Raw genomic sequence first — 20318 nt, 5'->3', positions numbered from 1 at the left:
GCTACTTTTTTTTTTGTTATTAGTGGCATTTTTCCTATGAAAATGTTTTATATCGTTCATTTTCGAGTTGTAATCGTTGTTTGAAAAAAATCATTTTCATTCATTTTGTCGTCCTTATCAACAAGAATTCTGTTTGGACCACACGTACTTTTTGACTACTCTGTGTCATTAAAGTCAGCTGTCATAGGTAGCTGATGTCCATTTATGAGTTTTATTTGCTGTTTTCATTATATTCGTTTTCCATTTAGTTTCTTGATATTCAAATTATCTAAGAACAATTCGTTCAGGTCAGTCTCAACTCCCTACAATATACACTACCTTGCACTGACGAGTGGCACAAACAGCCCGAAACCGGCCTGCAAGTGTGTTCCAATAATTGAAAATTTATTGCGGCAGTTGTATCGCCAACAGCATATGCAGGAATAACTTCTGTGAAGAATCCTGCACTGACACCTTTCGGATAAAATCCAACGCCCTTCGTGGTATTATCTAGGGGAGTAGTTGTTTTCTGAGAGGTGTCAGTCCATTAACCTACTGTGAAGGGAGTTGAGACTGGCCTGAACGAATTGTTCTTAGATAATTTGATTTATAGCCAGTCTTCAAGTATGCCCACTGACTATATGCGAAAATCTTGATATTCCGTAGTGCGGCACTATGATGTCATCTATGTAAATATTTTCAATAAAACTTATAGGGGAAACAAAAGATAATGTTTGCTTAATTTTTAAACAAAAATTGATTTTGATAAATTTTTGGTAAATGCATTTTTTACGCTAGCTTTAGGGGAGGTACTATGGTGTGATCACCGTGTAACATCTTATTTATTTGCAATAAGTCTTCGTACCACCTTTTCTTCTATTTTCTTGTATCGGGTATCATAAATGATTATTGTCATTATTCTCAGTCTCATTCGCGATACTTTGCAATTATAATATTTTCCGATACTCTCAGGAAAATATTATAATAACTCAGCCTGAGAAACCTGCTGTACCGATAAAACATATTATTTTTTACATAAGTATCAACAGTGTGGTTTAATGAGAACAATCACTTAAATATTTCTTGTTTTTTTTCTTTTAGACAGGGTTGGCATTGGAGTAAATACATTTGCCATAATTTTTTGTAATATTAGATTTTCAGTGAATTCAATGCGTGAATATCCTCATAGTACGTTTGTTTGAAGGTGGTTGACAATGTTTCGTGGTACATTTCATTAATTCGGACTTCCATTGTCTGATATGATATAAATTGATTTCTAATCCCTGAAAGAATCTGTGAAAAATTAGCTGAAAAATAATAATTATATCAAGCAAAAAACTTAAATAACAGTGAAATAAAATACAAGCAACAACCAAATAAATAAAACTATTGAACTATTAACTCGAGATGAAAATGAAAAAATTATTAACAAGAAATGAAAATTAAAAGATTCCAAACCAAGTTACTTCACGACGTTTCGATTGTTAGTATCCACAATCGTCTTCGGGTGACAACTGGACTTATTCGTCCGAGATCTGACTATTTATAGGTCATTCGATTGTTTTCACCTATCCCTTTTCCCTCTTTCCGCTTCATCGGTTTCAGCGGGAGCTGACCGTTTGGCGGGAGTTGGTCGTATTCCGCTTGATTAGAGGTTTCCATATGTTGCGTATATCTATGCTAGCTTGGCTAAATGCGTTGTTGGACAACATATATGTGGCTTCTTTGAATTTTTTTCTGAACCAGTGTTCCTCCTTGTGGATGATTTCAGCTTGAGCCCACTTGATGTTATGTTGATGAGTCCAAACATGCTCTGCTATTCCTGATTTGCGGGTTTCTCCTTCTTGTGCTTGGCAGTGCCTTTTAATGGCCTCTTAGTTTCACCGATGCATGATTTTCCGCACTCGCAGGGTATCCGGTAAATGCAATTCTTGGAATCGCAGTCCGCGTTTGGTGGCCTGGTTTTCGTGACGCTGCTACGGATAGTGTTCCCAGATCTGAAGAATGTTCTGATGTTATACTTGGACCCAATCCTCCGTATCTTTTCCGACGATCCTCTGATGTAAGAAAGTACAAGTACTGGTTGTGGGGGCTTCTCTTCCTTGTGGAGCTCTTGCTATCTTCTAGTTAAGCCTGTCCCATTATCACTTTTGAATAACCATTCCGTTGAAGGTCATTTTTGATGATGCCTGATGATGAGACCTTCCTTTGTATTAAAGAGACCGAACGCACGGTCTAGTAGAGTCTTGATGATTTTTCTCTTTCTTTCGATTGGTGGTGGTTGGGTTTCTGGTTCAGATACTGTCCCGTGTGGTGGGTTTTCGATATACAGATGTTTTCCATGTAATGTCGATCCTCTCCACCAACTAATCGTTTCAATTTTTAACAGATTCTTTCAGGGATTTCAAATCAATTTATATCATATTAGATAATGGAAGTCCGAACTGACGAAATGCAAAAACATTTTGAGTGAAGCAACTTTTAGTTAGTTTCAAGAAAATGCATGAACAGGAATTTGTTAATATATCATTGCTTTTTGGCAAAAAAACTGTTGAAGTCAAAACTTGGCTTGATAAACATTATTCGGACTTTGCACCAGGAAAATTAACCGTTGAGTACTGGTTTGCTAAGTTTAAACGAGGTGAAATGAGCCCCGAGGACGATGCATGCAGTGGACGACCCAACGAGGCTGTTACCGACGAAAACACAAAAAAAGTCTACAAAATAATTTTCAATGACCGAAAAGTGAAGTTGTTCGAGGTAACTGAGGCTCTAAAGATATCAAAGGAACGTGTCGGATATATCCTGCATGAATATTTGTGTATGCGAAAGCTCTGTTCAAAGTGGGTGCTGCGCGTGCTCACAATTGACCAAAAACAACAACGAATTGATGATTCTGAGCAGTTTTTGAAACTGTTTCATTCCACAGATCCGCCTCAGCAACTTTTTTCAGTTTTCAGACAGACAAATCGTGCTACAAAAATAGTATCGAAAAATTGTATAACCGCTATAATCGTTGTATCGCTCTCGAAAGAAACTATATTGAATAATAAAATCAGATTTTATATATTTTTTATGTAATGCAGCACATTCGTTATATATCTATTCACATCTGCATCATATTTACATAAAAACACTTTTATATGCAACTGTTAAGCATCTCTTACAATGCCGAAAATATACAGTAAGACAAACGTGCCAGAAAAAGAAATTTTCGCAAAAATTTTCATGAATGGACCGACGCTGTTCGATAATTATATTTCAAATGAATTCAAGTGTCGTAAATGATTTTTTTTACCTAAAAGTGATATGAAACATCCGTCAAATAGTCCCATACCCAAAACGATGACTATCAACCATCCATATTTTCCTGCAGAGAACGGAAGAAGAATCGTCAGCAGTCCTATACTGAAAAAGCTGAGCTGCTGCAAGTAGATCCTGTTCACTTTTGGTAAGTCAGCTATGTAACCAAAAATCAGTCTCCCTAAACCTGAAAAAAAAATGATAGTGATGAAATCTGTGAACTATATAGTTCATGAGAAATTCAGAAATTGTTTCTGAATTTGCAGTACTGCGAATATATCTATACTATCTATTATAAATGTGAAATTTTGTGAGGATGGATGAATGTGTATATTTGTGGCTCTTTCACGCCTCAACGACTGAACGGATTTACATAAATACAGCTTATACACCAGAATAACATATAGGCTACAATTTACAAAGGTTTTATGTAATTTTGGTCATAATATAACGATAAGTATTGAGTTAGTCGGAAAAATTCTTGCTCCCTGAGAGCTATCTTGGCATTCGCTGCCTGTTGGAGTTACATGAAGATAATGTATCGTAAAATTGTTCATCATAAATGTAAAGAGAAATGAAAATTTCTACCACTTTTATTTGTAACTAACGTTACTGCAGTTTCGTCCTATACGGACATTTTCAAACTTAAACAATAAACTTTGTTTATTTTCAAACTTATATTGTATATTTTCAAACTTATACAATAAACTTTGTTTATTGTATAAAATGTCCGTATAGGACGAAACTGCAGTAACGTTAGTTACAAATAAAAGTGGTGAAAAACATAAAAAATTTTATTTCTCTTTTTATTATGATTTCCTACCTCGTAGTAACGGCTACATCCATCAATTTATTTATCATAAATAGTTCTAAATAAAAGTTCGTGAAATCATATATCTACCTCTTATGAGGTAGCCACTATATGCAAAATACTGAGCCATCAGTACAATTGAATTGAGTACTTTTTTCACAATGCACATTTTAGAATACCTGTCAAATTCTTGCAAAAATTGATACAATTGTCGTTTTAAGTATTTAATATAGATGAACTTTGTTTTTTACACTAAGTAATTTGGACAAATCGTATAAAAGTTATCACGATAAGATTAACTTGACGCAACAAACTAAGCAATTACGTGTCGCGTCTACTGTAAGACGACGAAGGATGATGCGCGGAGGTAGACGGGCGGTCTAGTAATGAAGCGCCATCGCCGAGAACGCGGGCAGAAGCGTGAGGGTAGACGTCGTTGACGGTTGTGTTATTGTGAAATTTCTTTATAGGTAACATAATTCGATTTTTCAAATTAAAAATATAAATTACTAGCTATTGCCCGCAGCTTCGCCCGCATAGAATTTGGTTTGTCACACCGTTTTAAACAAATAGTAACAATATTCTTTTATTAACCCAAAACTTCAGGTTTCCAACTTCAAAAGTGACAAAATTCAATAGAATCTTTGAACCCCTATTTTTCCCCCTTTGCGGCGGAAATTCCTGATTCTTTTTCTTGATGTTTATTTACGCTATACAAAGAATCTACCTGCATATTTCAAGATTCTAGGTTCAGCCTATTGGGCTGTTTAGTGATTACTTTAATAGGTGTATGAATGTATAAAAATGGTTTACATTTTTCAAGACAGAATTGAAATGATTGTAATTTCTGGAGAAGTTGGAAACTGTGCACGAAGGGCGACATGCCTTTCTAACCAAAGGCATCCAAATTGTAATGTAAGTCACCGGCATGTACTTGATTCGGTGAATAAGTTCTACGAAACTGGTTCAGTGACAAATAAAAAAGAAATAACCCCAGAGTACTAAATGAAGCAATTCAAATTTGAAGTTTTGGGAACATTTCCTACAGAGCCCACGAGTTTCGTTATTATAAGCTCCACGGGGATGATTATTATAGAATAATAGAGTTTTGTGAAATCAAATCTCATCGAGTCAATACTATCTCTCATCTTCTGTTGAACATCTGTTTCAGCAATGAGTGTTCATTTTTTCTGAATGGCAATGTTAATAGACAATAATGTTGCTATTGGAGTGATGAAAACCCACATATTTTTCGGGAAGGGCATACACAACGCCCACAAAAAGTTAATGTTTGGGCTGGTATTCTTGGAAATGTCATTATTGGTCCATTATTTCTGAAAGAAAAGTCAACTGGCAATCTGTACCTTGAAATGCTTGAAGAGACTATCGATCCTCTTATAACTCACGGGCTAGAAACTCAAATAGATGCAGAAGGTAAGTTCAGGAGGATCTGTTACATTTCAAGTAGGACGGTGCTTTTCCTCATTATTTTCTTCCTGTCCGACAGTGGTTAAACGAGAAATTTCCGGATAGATCGATTGGCAGAAGGGGAGCAGTTAAATGGCTTCCGACATCACCGGATTTAACAACCTAAGATTTCTTTCTTTGGGGGCATCTTAAATCCGTTGTTTATAAAACACAACCTTCTGATATGGAAGAACTTAAAAGATGAATTACAGCAGCATTCCAGTCAATTCCTAGTGAAGCTTTCCGTAATGTTAGAGGGGAGTTCGAAAACAGACTTCATTACTATTTAGAGCAAAATGGACGACATTTCGAACAGTTTATAAGATAAGCATAAGTAGATTTTGTTTGAAATGTCTTTCTCGCAAATTGAATTTTATTTTGTAAAAGGACAATAACCAACAAATAAAAAAAATCCATGCGTAATACATTTATTCCTATCATTCAAGGGTTGAAACGGTGCCACCCACTCTTCTAACTATTTTTATCAAAAGGAGTTAATACAATAAATAATGCATCTCAGAATAGGCAAATTCTAATTACATGTGTAGGGTAGATCCTTGTACTTTGGGACACTTTTCTTCGAACCTTCATAATTTGAGCCAGAACTGACTTTAAGCATTGATTTTTTTAATACCGTATAATAATATGATAATCAGAATATTATAATGCTAGGAAAATACACACGATGATTTATTTGTGAGAAAATAAAAAAACTGATTGGGTTTCATGTCCCAAAGTACAAAGTAAGTAAGGCTTTGGGACACCGATATTTGTACTTTGGGACAAATATCTTCAGGATTTGTATTGAAATTTAAAAAACATAATACATTGTAATGAGCCGTAAAAATATAACCCATATATGTTTATTTGTCAGGTAAAAAAAGTGACAACTGAAAAATCAACTCTTAGAGAGCCTAAGTAGGTAATAAAAAGCCTAGTTTTTTTTTTAATAGCATTTATTTATAATTACTTTCTCTTAAAAATTAGTAAGAATAAATATTTCACATATACCTAATTTAGTTTAAGAACTTAACAGTTATGCTTTGGAACTTTGGTTATTACCACTAATAGACAATTAATTTAAGAACTAAGGCAGATCGAGGCAAGACAATAAAATATATTCTGTTTTTTGGACTTTGGACCACATTTTTGATAATAATCATCAAAACTGGTGCAATCTTCGTGCACCCAAAAGCAACAAGTAACACATTGAATCCAGTCTTCTTTGCGCGAGGTAACAAAATAATTTTCTCCACATCCGACACAATTATTTTCCTCTTGATCATCATCACATGGATCGTCGTCACTTTCTAAAAGCACATTAGTGTCTTCCTCTGAACTAGAATATTCAATTTTTTTCTTGGAAACTCTCTTTTTTACAGTCTTCATATTTTTTGTAATGCATTTTTCCTTTTCTTTGCAGCCAAATGCTCCAATTCCAGTTTTTCAGGAGTATCGGTTAAGACTCTTGATTTCTCACGTTTTCGTCATAGCTACTGCATACTGATATGCTAGTTTCAAGAATTGCTCTTTAGGTATGCCATAATGAAATTAAAATGCTGTAAACAATACTCGACTAATTGCTCTTTCTTTTCATCATTGAAGACTCTCTTCACAGCATTATTTGGTTTATAAATGATAGTTGTAGTTTCGTTTTCTTTATTCAGCTTTACATAACGATCTATTAAAAATTTTGAAACATTAAACTCTTCGGCAGCTTTTCGGATAGAACATCGTTTTTAAATCTAGTAACGTTATTTTACTAGGCAGTAAAAAGAATAATTGTAAGTAAACTATACAATAATTATAAGTAGGCTATAGAAAATATCAAATGCTTGTACCTAGGGACAGTCCCAAGGTAAAAAATATCACTGTCCCAAGGTAAGAATTACGTTTGTTTTGCAAAAAAGTGTGGTTACGTTTTCTCAATCGGAAATCCAGTATTTAACTGCTAAATAAGTAATTACAAATGTAGTTGTCACCTAATTATACTCATATCAGATTACTTACTTTAAAAATTTTCAGGAAACACAATTATTACACATATGAAAAAAAAAACGCACGCGAAAAGTTTGAGAAAGCATCGCAATGACGTCACGAGTCAAAATGGCCGACTTTGTGGAGTGCAATCGAATTGTTGTTTCAAATGACAGCTAGATGTCGCTTGAGGCAATTCGCGGGCTGAATTTTGTAATGATTATGAAGTTGTCCCGAGGTACATGTGTTCCAAGGTACAATGATTTCCCTTAAGTTTAGAACGCTATTTTTTCGAAACTGCTCATCAAAAAATAAATCGTCAGGGTATCATTAGAAGCAGAATTGAACGCAATTCAGAATGCTGTGCCACGTGACACCCCTTCCCATTTGAGATTCTGAGGGTAACATCTACCTCTCCTCGGGGGTCGAACCACGAGGGCTACAAATATTCCTTGAAAGTGTCGCCTTTGACTATAAAATTTTCGAATTTTTTCGATTCCTCATATTATATACGGAAAGGAAGATATTGGGTGGGAAGTTTTAAAATTGACACCCTGTATATCAATAAAACCGTGCTATTCAATAGATAATACACAGTTTGTAGGATTGCATGTCTTTGAAGAAAAGCATTTCAAAAAGTTTAGCAAAATTACATAACACATAAATAAGCCCATAGCTTTTCATTTACGCCGAGTCGCCTTTTTTGAGTATTTAGAACACCTTTGCAAGTTTCCATGTATCTATAAATTAAATCTTGAGGTTTTTGGATAACTCCATTTGTAATGTTATTGAAACTGATAGTGGGCCAATTGGCATATCTTTAAGGTAAACCCTCAGCTAAATCGGTGTTAGGCAAAGTATATACAGTAGAGAAATACTTTCCAAGAACATTAACAATATTTCCTACTGTTCAAAGTGGCATATTTTTTTACCGGTAAATGCTATCGATTTTAAATTTTGGCTAAATTGAAAGGTCTAACCTCGGACCGCCAAATATTGTAATGTGTTGTATCGCAAATGTAAATGTAAATGTAAAATTAGTTGCCTAGTTAACCTGTTTTACAAGTACCTACAACTAATTTGATTTGATTAGTTTCCTATCTAGCCTGTGTGTGTGTGTGTATTTGTGCGAATTATTATTATTTGTGCAGAATGGACAGATATGGTTGCCAAGTTGTTGAATCTGTCAAAGCCATCACTTCAAATAGAAATAATTGATTTGCAAGAAGATGTGTCTTTGCAAATGTATAAAACGGTATTCACTGAAGAATTTTGGGCCAAAGATGAAAATTGCAAGAAACGTGCTATAAATTTGGCCACTATGTTTGGCTCAACATACCTATGTGAAACATCCGTCTCAAAAATGCATTTTTTGAAATCGTTGGAGATTAACAGACGCCCACCTAGAAGACACACTTGAATTTGTTGTTCCTATCGAGAACCAAACTATAAAAAACTGGCTCAAGTCCGTCGGTGTAGTTTCTCACATTAATTTTAGGTCTTGTGTTTTATAAGTCAGAATTTGATTTGAAACCAAAATAATACATAGCACCCAATTATTATCAGTTGTCTTTTCTGGACCTCGTTCAAATTTTCCCACAGTATCCGGACCCCACCCAAAACTACTTGCCGACCCCTAATATAAACCTTTCAATTTGAAGAAACGAACGATTTAAGAAACGATGAAACCAAACGTTATTCCTCATTTCTACTGTTTATGTTCTGAAATGGGCCAAAAGTTGGCCAATTTCCCGTCACTTTTTAGGCGATAATTGTTATTTTTTCCATTGGAAAGTGAGGAGTTCAACTTACAATTGATAATTGTCACTTGCTAATTGTTACTTGCTAATGGATTGTGCGGTATTTCTGCATTACCAACATTAATAGGGAACAAAGGAAAAAAATATTCAATAGGTTGGTGCCATTCTTCGAAACCTCATTTACTCACGGATTCGAGAACTTATGACCAACAATCAAGATGAAGTTGAAAATCCAGTTATTTTCACACATTTTTTTAGGTCTGTAAGGAATTGTTGGATCAGACATACTCAGGCATGTGTATTGGTAGGCGCGGTATATTGGAATGGTCTGTTAGTTCAGCGGATTTGAACCCTTTCACAGTGGCGGATTTACCAGCAGGCTGAGTAGGCTTGAGCCTAGGACGGCGGATTTTTACAGAAATAAAAAATAAATAAATACCTAAATATCATTTAATTTCACCACTTAACTGAACCTTATACTTCGTCGGAAATGGTCGCGGTGGTAGTGCGCCCGACTCACGATCGGAAGACCGTGGGATCGATTCCTGCTTCGACCAGATATTTTTCTCGAGAGATTTTATCTGGTTGAAGCTGGGATGATTCTGCAAACGTGTTAGGAATCACACGTTAAAAGGTAAGACCTCGTTAGTCCTTAGCTCGCACAAGTTTCTCAACTTTTGAGAGTTGTCGTTCGAATGGGGGCGACAGCTGATTAACGAAAAAACAGATTTTTTTTTAAACATGTTTGTGTTGGTAGTCTTATTTGGAGTGCAGTGCGGGACGTGCGGCAACGAATGACGATCATTCGCTAAGAGTGTCTGGCCAAAATGAAAGCGTGGGGGGCGGTTGGGTCGCCGAGGGAGCCGAACGTCACGTTACGTGTGGCAGCACTGAGTTCGGGAGTAAGAGAGAAAGATATAGAGCGGCTATACAAACTGGGAAGTCCCGTCCCGTATTTAATTTTTGTCAAAACAAAAGTCACCTAGGATAATTGCGTCTTGCAATTTCCAATTAAAATTGTTTAGTGGGTTGTATACATAAGTTGTCAATCATTTATCAAAAATTAGTACAAGTATTCTTATATAGTTTAATAAACTGGTTAAGAATTAGTTTAGAAAATTTACTGGACAGGTTTAGAATGACTGTAATCAGTTCTTAATTTTTCATAAGATATGCATTTTTTAAAAACAAAATCATTTTTTAGTCTTTTCATTTTAAAATATTTTCGTCCACCGTCTTTTGTCCGTGTAGGGTATCGAAATGCAGAGGTCAGAAGGGGGCGGCAAAATTTGAATAGCCTACTGGCGGCAAATATGTTAATCCGCCACTGCCCTTTTGATTTTTTCGTTTGGGGCTATATTAAATCGGAAGTTTATGCTACGCAACCTGGGACAATTTGGAAACAAAATGTTACAAATGAGTCCGAAAATAGATGTTTAAATGTTTTACTGTCAGAAGGTTCAAGAACATTTCGAACATTTTCTTTTATGTATGAGATAAATTATAATTTTTATCGTGTTATGCTCTTGAAATTAACACTTATCTATTGCAAAATATGTTAATAGTTTATTTCAACATTCATTTCAAAAACTCTGACATAGGGTGGCAGAATTACGAAATTCCAAGTCCCAAATTTAAACATCAATAACTTCGCAACCGGTTATCGAAATTAAAAAATCGAAGAAAATTGTATAGAGAACTGAAATGTCACAAGACTCCCTTTCTATTTGCCGAAGTCGAAAACCCATCGAAAAAGATCATTGTTTCTGTATGGTTATCAGCGACTGGTGTGATTCACTATAACTTCCTGCAACCGAGTCAAACCATCCTGCTCCACGACAACGCCCGTCCACACGTTCCAGAAATTACCATCCGAAAATTCAACGAATTGAGCGTCAAAGTTCTGCTCCATCCACCATACTTCCAGACCTCACGCCACCCGACTACCATCTTTTCTAGCACTTCAATAACTTCTTCATCGGTAGAACCTTCGCCAATCAGAACTAGGCGAAACCGGAATTCGTCGACTTCAGATTACCAGTACTGGTACGAGTAGTTGACGGTAGAACAAAAATGTGAGGTGCATTTTCGGACAATTGGGGCGTCTAATGTATCTTTCTCACATTTCTTTAACAGAGGCGGTTTCAAAGAAAAAAGTTCTGAAATCGAGACTGCTTTTCGAAAAGTGATTATTTTTTCAAGGATTAAACAATGTAAAAAACAAATTTACAATTGCAAAAAATATCTGACTAATTTTTTTTCGGAAGAGCTCTAGCCGGTTAACAGTAGTGAATTTCTCTCAAACGAGTTAAATGTTTTGAGTAGTACTACTGGAATTGTCAGAAAAGTAATTATAACATTCATAATGATAATAATTTTAAGAATTTCTGTAGACTCCCGTAGCATCCTCTCTTGAAAGGGTATATTTTTAGAAGAGATCAATTTTTGGGAAAGAAAGGTTTTGGTTTTCTACTTCTCTATGTTGATACAAAAAATTTTGAAATCTTCAAAAGAAAGACAGGAAGCAATCAATTTTAAAAATCAATTCTATACAAAGATGTGTAGATCATGCAAATAAGTAATTTTCAGACAAAAAGACGGAGAGAAAATCCTCTCGAAACAGCTTTTTTCATATAAACATTGAATTACACGACAGAAAAATTCTTTCAAAACAAATGCTTTTATATGAACGCCGAATTATATGAAAAACACTCTTCTCTATTCCGTTTGTATCCCAAACATTCCTAATTGAACCGAATCAGATATCATTCACAGGATCCCTAGACAATATAATTATTGAATAGAGAAAAGTGTTTTTCGTATAATTCAGCGTTCATATAAAAGTATTTGTTTGGAAAGTATTTTTCTTTCATGTAAATCAATATTTGTATGAAAAGATCTGTTTCGAGATGTGCCTGAAAATTACTTCTTTGCATAATCTACACATGTTAATAAAAAGTTAATTTTTGAAATTTATTGCTTCCTTTCTTTGGAAGATTCCCACATTTTTTGTATCAAGATGGAGAAGTAGAAAGCCAAAACCTTTCTTTCCCAAAAACCTTCTTTCTACGAATATAAATAAAGATTTTTCGTGGTTTGCCTTAACACAACCTAACCTAAACACAATATAATCAATTGGAAAATATATTTGCTGTAATTCAGTGAGAAATACAAAAAATACCTTGATCCTTAAAGAACTGATTTTTTTAACACACTGAATTCAACAAAATTATGTTAAATACATACCTGATGTTACACCTATGCACAGGATGGGCAACTTGGTATCTGAACCTTTGTCGAAGTTTGCCGACACAAATTTCAACATATACACATATGGCACGAAGTATCCGAATAAGGAACAGGCAATGCCCATGGCCCAGAAGACATACCTTCTGTTCTTGGTTAAGGATGTGTTGAATACGTCCTTTACTGATATCTTTTTACTCGTCACATTTTTGTTTGTTGGTTTGAATAAAAAGGCGCATACCATGATTAGGCTTGAGACGAGCGCTAGGGTTCGCAGGGTCCAAACTACCTAGAACAAAAAATGTGTACACTAAAGAGCATCGTTTGTTTTGCTTTCTCAATATAATGTCATGAATATTCATCTTCAAAATTTGAATTTTTAGTTTCTTGCATTACAACCGTTTGATTTTATGATGCTAATATTGCCGAGTACAAAAAATTACTTTTTTTAAAACAACCATTAACTTGAGTATTTGAGAGTAAATTACAGTCTTCATGTCACACATACTGTTAACTCGATCTTATAAAACTCGTCAATATATGATCCTCATTGAGGAGGTTCTTTCATCCCCGTCAGTCCACATATTCTAATGTACTGAACCATAGCCACCTCCAGTCAAAACCGTAGTGAAAGAGGAGCGGCAACATTGTCCAGGAGCCTCTTTTTGAAATGTCAGATTGAAATCAATGAGAAATTTGATAATTTTTCTGTGGTTTCGCTCCTTTGTTATTGATAAAATAAAATCGTTTCAATTTTCATGATCTCTTGAGCTTTAGCAAATTTTCATGGTCATGAATGTTATTGACGAAGAACAGAAAAAAGGCTTTGACATTTTGTGTATTATAACGATAATCGCAGAATCAACCAAGGTTTGTTTAGAAAACTGAAAAAATTCTAACAAGTTGCAGAATTTATTAGAAAATTGAAAATTCATTTTTTATGACTTTGTTCATGTCTTCAAAAATATACGAAACTATATATATAGATTATTTAAAAAAATTATCTATCCTGATTTCGCACCGACAATAGAGTTCAAATGAAACCTGAACAAGGTGGTCATCATCCTTTCCTTGATGTAATGTTAGAAAAGTCCTCAGAATAATTTTGATACAAATGTTTATCGGATGAAAAAACAACCTCCACTACACATAAAACCAAAGATTGATAAATTATGAATTGAAAATTGACACAAAACAACAAATACGCTGAGATCTAATCTATACTCACACATACAAAACCCAACAATACAGAAGAACAAGAAATTGATTTCAAACAATACCTTGCTCTTGTGGTAAGACTTAAAGGCCATTTAAAGTCGCCAAAGAAACATACCATTTGTGAACATGTTAGACTGTACAGTAGTTCAAACTATGATAGGTTATATCAGAATTGTATCGGAACAGACTGGGAGAGCACTCTGACCAAAGATGATCCTATCTTATCATTTCACAGGGTGTTACTGGACGTGTATGATAAGTCTTTTCCTAAACATAAAATCAAATCGAAGCGTAAAAAGCCGTGGATGACGAAAAGACTGAAAAAATCAGAATTGGAGAATCAACTAACAATATTAAAGAGATCTGGTCCATAATGAATGATATCAGAAGAAAATCAAAGAAAACAAAGGATGATATCCAGCTAAATCCTAACAAAGTCAACGAATTCTATTGGACCATTGCCTAAAAACTAAGCAGCACTATTCGCGTGTCTTTTGATCTTTTAATCAATCTAGAAAATATTAATATTGATGATAGCCTTATTTTGTATAACACAGATATTCATTAACTGATTCAAATCTTGAACGATATCAGAAATAAAAATGCCGCTGGTTATGATGAGATTCCGGTAAAAATAATTTTTAATCTACCACGCAATGCATTGGAAACTTTAGTTAATCTCATTAATACTTCCTTCGAAAGTGGGGCTTATTCCCTCCTTCCTTTAAGACTTCAATTGTTATTCCCCTACATAAAGGTGGTGCGTTGAATAATCACTCCAATCTGCGGCCCATTTCTCTTATTCGAACCGTGGCGAAAATTATTGAAAAATTATTGAAGAAAAGATTAAATGATTTCCTAAATTTGCATAATATCATGAGTAACAACCAATTTGGGTTCCAGACAGAAAAAGACACAAGTGATGCAATATTTTCTTTCCTTTATAAAATTTATTCGGAAACACATGCTGGTGAAGTGGCCGCCGCAGTTTTCTGTGACCTATCGAAGGCTTTCGTTTGCGTTAATCATTAATCATTACTCGAAAAACTTCACCGCAGAGGGGTGACGTACAATTGGTTTGAATCGTACCTCTCATGCCGAAGTCAAATGGAAAGAACATCGGAACTCTCAGAAAGCAGGACAATTACATCTGGTGTGCCACAGGGTTCTGTGTTAGGTCCAGTTCTGTTTTTGTTATGTATTAATGACAATGACAATGATATCTTGTAAAACAAATTGAACACAAAATTTCTTGGTGTATTTATTGATAATAGGCTTAAATTTCATGAACACGTCAGACAACTTAAGTGTAAAATCTTTTCCAGATGTTATGCAGTGACGGTGGTATCTAACGATTTGGGTTTTCAGACAGCAAAAACGGTTTGCTACGTTTTAATTGAATCCCAAACAAGATATGGAATACCATTTTGGGGAGCATGCAGTGCAACCATTCAATCTTCTGTGTTATTATTACCTAAAAGGGCAGTAAGGTGTTTCTGTGAAGTCAAACCTAGGAAATTATTGCAGAAATTATTTTGCGGCCAAAAAGATTTTAACTGTCATTGCACTGTTTATTCTTGTTTGGTGTATAAACATAAAACCGAGTTTGACTTTGTTTCTTCTCCTTATGCTAGTCGCAACAGCATATTTAATATCAGACTTCCCATACCTAACTCAACATTATTCGAGGATTCCATTTTTCATAATGTTGGAAAATTATTCAATCACGTACCAGTAGATACAAGGTTTTCAAATATGACCAAAATTCAAGAAACCAGTTAGAAATTTGCTAGCTGATAGACCCTATTATAGCCTACAAGAGTATTTCAATGAATTATTAAAAAAAACATGTATTCCATTTAATTTTTATTGTATTTGTACTTGTTTTATTCAAACTTTTGTAAATTACCAGTTTTTATCCATACACCATTAGTTATCTTTACATTTATACTTACAAATCTTTGTCAATGGGATGCAAAATCTGACAATGAAGTATATTTTGATTTGATTTGATTTGGATTACCTGTTTTGAAGAAAGATAGCGGCGAAATTGCAACAGAATAATATCAGAGAACACCTTGTACTGCAGAAGTCAATCAACTACATTGGCATATTTCACACCTCAAAGTTTGACATTTATCAAGGATGTTTTGAAAATAAAACGAGCCGAACAAAGAAACGGAAAGATTCGTTAGATTTTTTCCAATTCTGAAGACGGATGCAGATTTTAGACTCCGAAACGTTATTAGCACCTCTTCCGATGAGAAAAATTATTTAACACAAATTAATCTAGAATGCTTAATTGTTACAGATTCACTGAGTGCTCCCAAAACAATGACACAACAGTATACCAATCATCCCATCTTGCTTCTCATAAAACAGTATCTCCATATACTACATCAAAAACATTTTTTCATCCAGTTTATATGGGTTCCTTCACACATTGACATAGTTGGAAATGAAAAGCTGATCAATTAGCAAAAAAGGCTATCACTAACCCGCTAACAGTGTCACTTGTCATTCATACGGACCTGAAATCTCTTCAGAAGCAAATGGTCATCAATAGTTGGCACTCCTAATGATATAATTCGTCATCAAAACTACACAGTATTTCAGTCAGTGTTTCCTTGCAAGAACAACCCTAACGAAAGAAAAGTCCAGGTCATTATATCTCATCTTCGTCTAGACCAAACTCGTCTCACCCATGAGTATCTATACAATCTGGTGAAGAACCCGCAGTATGTGGAGTGTGTGGAAAACACATTCTGATCGTGAAAAATGAGAAATAAAACTTTTTACTTTTTTACCACTTTTATTCGTAACTAATGTTACTGCAGTTTCGTCCTATAAGGACATTTTCAATAAACTGAAAATAGTCCATATACATTTCTTTAATGCCCCCCTTTTATTTTTTGAACGGGTCAATTCAAAATTTGGGATAATTGCATGAATACTTTATTTTCAAGTGAAATTGACAGATGAAACTTTCAAGATGGCGACTTGGAGCTATATTGGGCGCGGAACTTTTAATAATTGCCTGAATACATTGACATTTAACTACATAATATGAGGTAATAAGCTTGAGGTCAGTTCAGAAGATGCTCGAAATGGTTGCCTTGAACTTCATGACATACGAACACCCTATCCGATATTTTATGCCGAAGATTTTCGAACACAGTAACGTCAATATCTCGACAAATATTTATTATTTTCTGCCGTATATCTAATATTGAAGCAGGCTCAGTTTCGTACACCTTTTGCTTCAAATAGCCCCATAAAAAAAGTCCAAAGGTGACAAAACTGGCGAGCGGGCTGGTCATTCAGCAGGACCTCGACGGCCAATCCAACGACCGGAAAAAGTAGTATCCAAATAGTTTCTTACTTGTCTGGAGTAATGTGGTGGTGCTCCATCTTGTTGGAATATAATATCTATATCGAATTCATTAGGATTCGCTTCGACGATTTCAGTGATGAGAGGGTCAACAGTTTTCAGCATATTCAAATACAGTTCCCCTGTTAAATTTTGATCAATAAATAGAGGTCTTACAATATGATTTCCCAATATTCCTGCCCAAACGTTATTTTTTTCTGGATATTGTTTTTCTGGATATTGGGTATAAGTTTCCCGGAAAATGTAAGTATTGGTGTCACTCCAATAACTGCAATTTTGTCAGTGAACATTGCCGTTTGAAAAAATGTACATTCGTCACTGAAACAAATATTGTGGAGATAGGTAGGATGCCTTGCAATGGTTTCCGTCATGATTTCGCAGAATTCTGTTTTTCGATCAGGGTCATCTTCAGTTAATTGGTGTACCATTTTAATTTTGTATGGATGATACCTATTTCTCCTTAAAAGTCTCCACACAGTAGAAGAAACCTCACAAACATTCGCGACGGAATAAGTAGGCTGTTCAGGATTTACTACCATCTCACCAATTATTTGCACTTCCTTCCTTTGCTGTTCTTCCGGAATGGGCGGATGACCTGGGGGATCGTTGTTATGTAAACTACCGGTAGTTGTGAATTTGGATACAAGTTTCCTCAAATGTTTTCTACAGATAGGAAGATTCGGAAAATTTCCATTGAAAATCCTTTCGGTCTCGTGAAAGTTACGCCGTATATCCAGGAGTTCTACATTAAATGAATGGTAACAAATTGCACTTAGATGGATGGAACACTGTCATCCTCACTGGTAGACATCGATGTTTCGCCGTAAGACACTCGCCTTAGGGCTCTTCAGTACTAATCTGGATAACATTATAAAAAAAATGGCTTTCCTTCATCACTCAAGAACACATTAGAAGATACCTAAATGTGATCTTGATAATCTGTAAGCCTTCCTCAGGAATATCAATATGTTGAATCTCCATAAATCTTCATAAATATGTATATCAACAAGTTGCTAATGACCCAAGAGGTTACTGATAAATAGATAGATTGTGAAAAGAAAATATTGACTTCCCGGAAATCGAAATTATAGTCTACATATAAATGGCATGAAAAATCTAAACAGGGTGTCCCACATTAAATGTTACAGATAATATCTCGATAGTTAGGGGAGATATAGAAAAATGTTTATTATAACAAAAGCAACAGCCCTTCAAGTGAGCTATATTTTGATATCATTCTTACTCATACTGTTCTATATTTGAGTTGTGATTTGACTACCTACACTACGTCGTTGTTTCGTACGTTAGAAAATTTTGGAATTTTATAACATTCAAAATAAAAAATCACTCTGATTCACAATTAATTTTAAACGATTGTCGTACATTTATCACACATTTGTACATTCTGGAAAAATCGGCAATGTCGTAATGAAATTCCAAAAATTATTCATGAAGTGATACCAAAATTTGCCGTCGAATCTCATTATGTAATTAAATTTAGAATTTTCTAGTGAAAAAGCACCGACGTGTCACGCGTATATGAATCACTTTGTATGAATATAAATGATATCAGCAAAATATGTTCCATTTGAAGAACTATAACGTTTATAATGAACGTTTTTGCATATCTTTCCTATATAGAGATACTATCTACCTGAAATGATGTGTGTGGGACACTCAGTATAATCGAAACATTTATGAACATGGTTTCACCGATTTTTCTTCACCTATTCCTTAACATCGCCCATTTCACTATGTAGAACATGTTTAGGGTATTTTTAAGAACTACCATGATCATCACATTGGGCGAAATGGTAAAAGTAACGAAGCTATCAGAGAGAAGTGGAATGTTTTTTCCTTTAACGCCTTTGTACTTTGTACACCCATAATCCTCCAATAAAACAGAGCAGTGAAATGAGTGAAGTACTAGTTTTTCCGGCCGTCTGATGTTAAACAACTTGAACTTTACCAACGAATTTTTCAGGCCCTCTAAGGAGGTGGAAATAGAGTGGAGAATAAAGAATCATATAATTAAAAATCATATTTCCATATCTGCAAAATTGAAATATGTTCTACAAGATTCAGATATTTAATTTTTGATGATTGATTCAATAAAGAAACATCACGTCCGAGTATTCCAGGGCATCTTAAGGAGTGAAAATGTGGGGATAATGATGAAAAACTTGTTCGATTAATGACCTACTTATTTTGTAGAAATTCATATTGAATATAGAATTAAGACAATAACTTTTGTCTGATTTCTACTAAGTTTATTATTTGTTACGACCGGTTTTGGTTTATTACACCATTTTCAAGTTACTTGAATTGATCATCAGAAACTCATTTTTTTCTCAGTGTACTTTGTGTCTGTAAATAACATATTGTATGCATTCTACTTACCTGTATTTGGCACACTGGACCAAAAACAGATAAATAGAACGAACTTACAAGAACATACGTTTTACCTTATACTCTCCACTGTTGGATTTAGATAAGTTTTGCCTGAAAACAGGGAGTTGTGGATTGCTGTCAATATAAATCATAGTTTTTTTGGAGCTTTAGTGTTTTTTGTGCCATCCAGGTCAGCAAAAGCTAACACTGTTTCCATGGTTAAGATAAAAAAAGAAAATATGTATCGCCGCGAGTCTAGGCTCTGAAGTTTTAAGGTATATAGGTGGATAAATTTGAGTCCACTGGTTCAGTAAACGATCGACCAACGCCCGTACGTCGACTAAACGCACGATCTGCCGAAAACATCGCCGCTGGCTATGAGGGTGTGCAGGAGCATTAGAGGCGGTCGATTTCGCGTCACTCACAAGAACTCGGCCTTTCGCAGACCGCAACTTGGCAAATTTTGCGTCGTGACTTGAGCCTGCACCCGTACAAAATTCAACTGACTGAGACACTGAAGGTAAACGACTATAGACAACGACGTGTGTACGCTGAATGGGCTTCGGAGTATTTCTGGATGAATGGGTACGTGAATAAACAAAATTTTCGAATTTAGGAAGCTACCAATTCACATGATATCCAAGAGCGTCCAATGCATTCCGAAAAAGTCACTGTTTGGTGTGGGTTTTGGGCTGGCTACGTGATTGGCGCGTATTTCTTTCAGAACGACGTTGGCCAGGCCATTACTGTCAACAGCGAGCACTATAGATCGATG

At 35.0% G+C, this 20318-nt stretch overlaps 1 protein-coding gene across 1 annotated transcript in view; it reads right to left on the bottom strand.

Annotated features, from left to right (window-relative positions):
• Positions 1–20318, bottom strand: part of kar (monocarboxylate transporter 10-like protein kar) — a 107509-nt gene that overhangs the window by 23394 nt on the left and 63797 nt on the right. The window contains exons 3-4 of the mRNA XM_023156504.2: positions 12544–12832; positions 3278–3469 (exon numbers count right to left, since the gene is read on the bottom strand). Of these exons, the coding sequence (XP_023012272.1) occupies positions 3278–3469; positions 12544–12832 (481 nt within the window). The remainder of the gene's footprint in view (positions 1–3277; positions 3470–12543; positions 12833–20318) is intronic.

Source organism: Leptinotarsa decemlineata, unplaced genomic scaffold, assembly GCF_025532065.1.
Source record: "Leptinotarsa decemlineata unplaced genomic scaffold, Ldec_3_MD MMD2_tig00002159_RagTag_RagTag, whole genome shotgun sequence".
Classification (NCBI taxonomy): Eukaryota; Metazoa; Arthropoda; class Insecta; order Coleoptera; family Chrysomelidae; genus Leptinotarsa; species Leptinotarsa decemlineata.
This window is presented reverse-complemented; position numbering and strand designations above follow the sequence as displayed.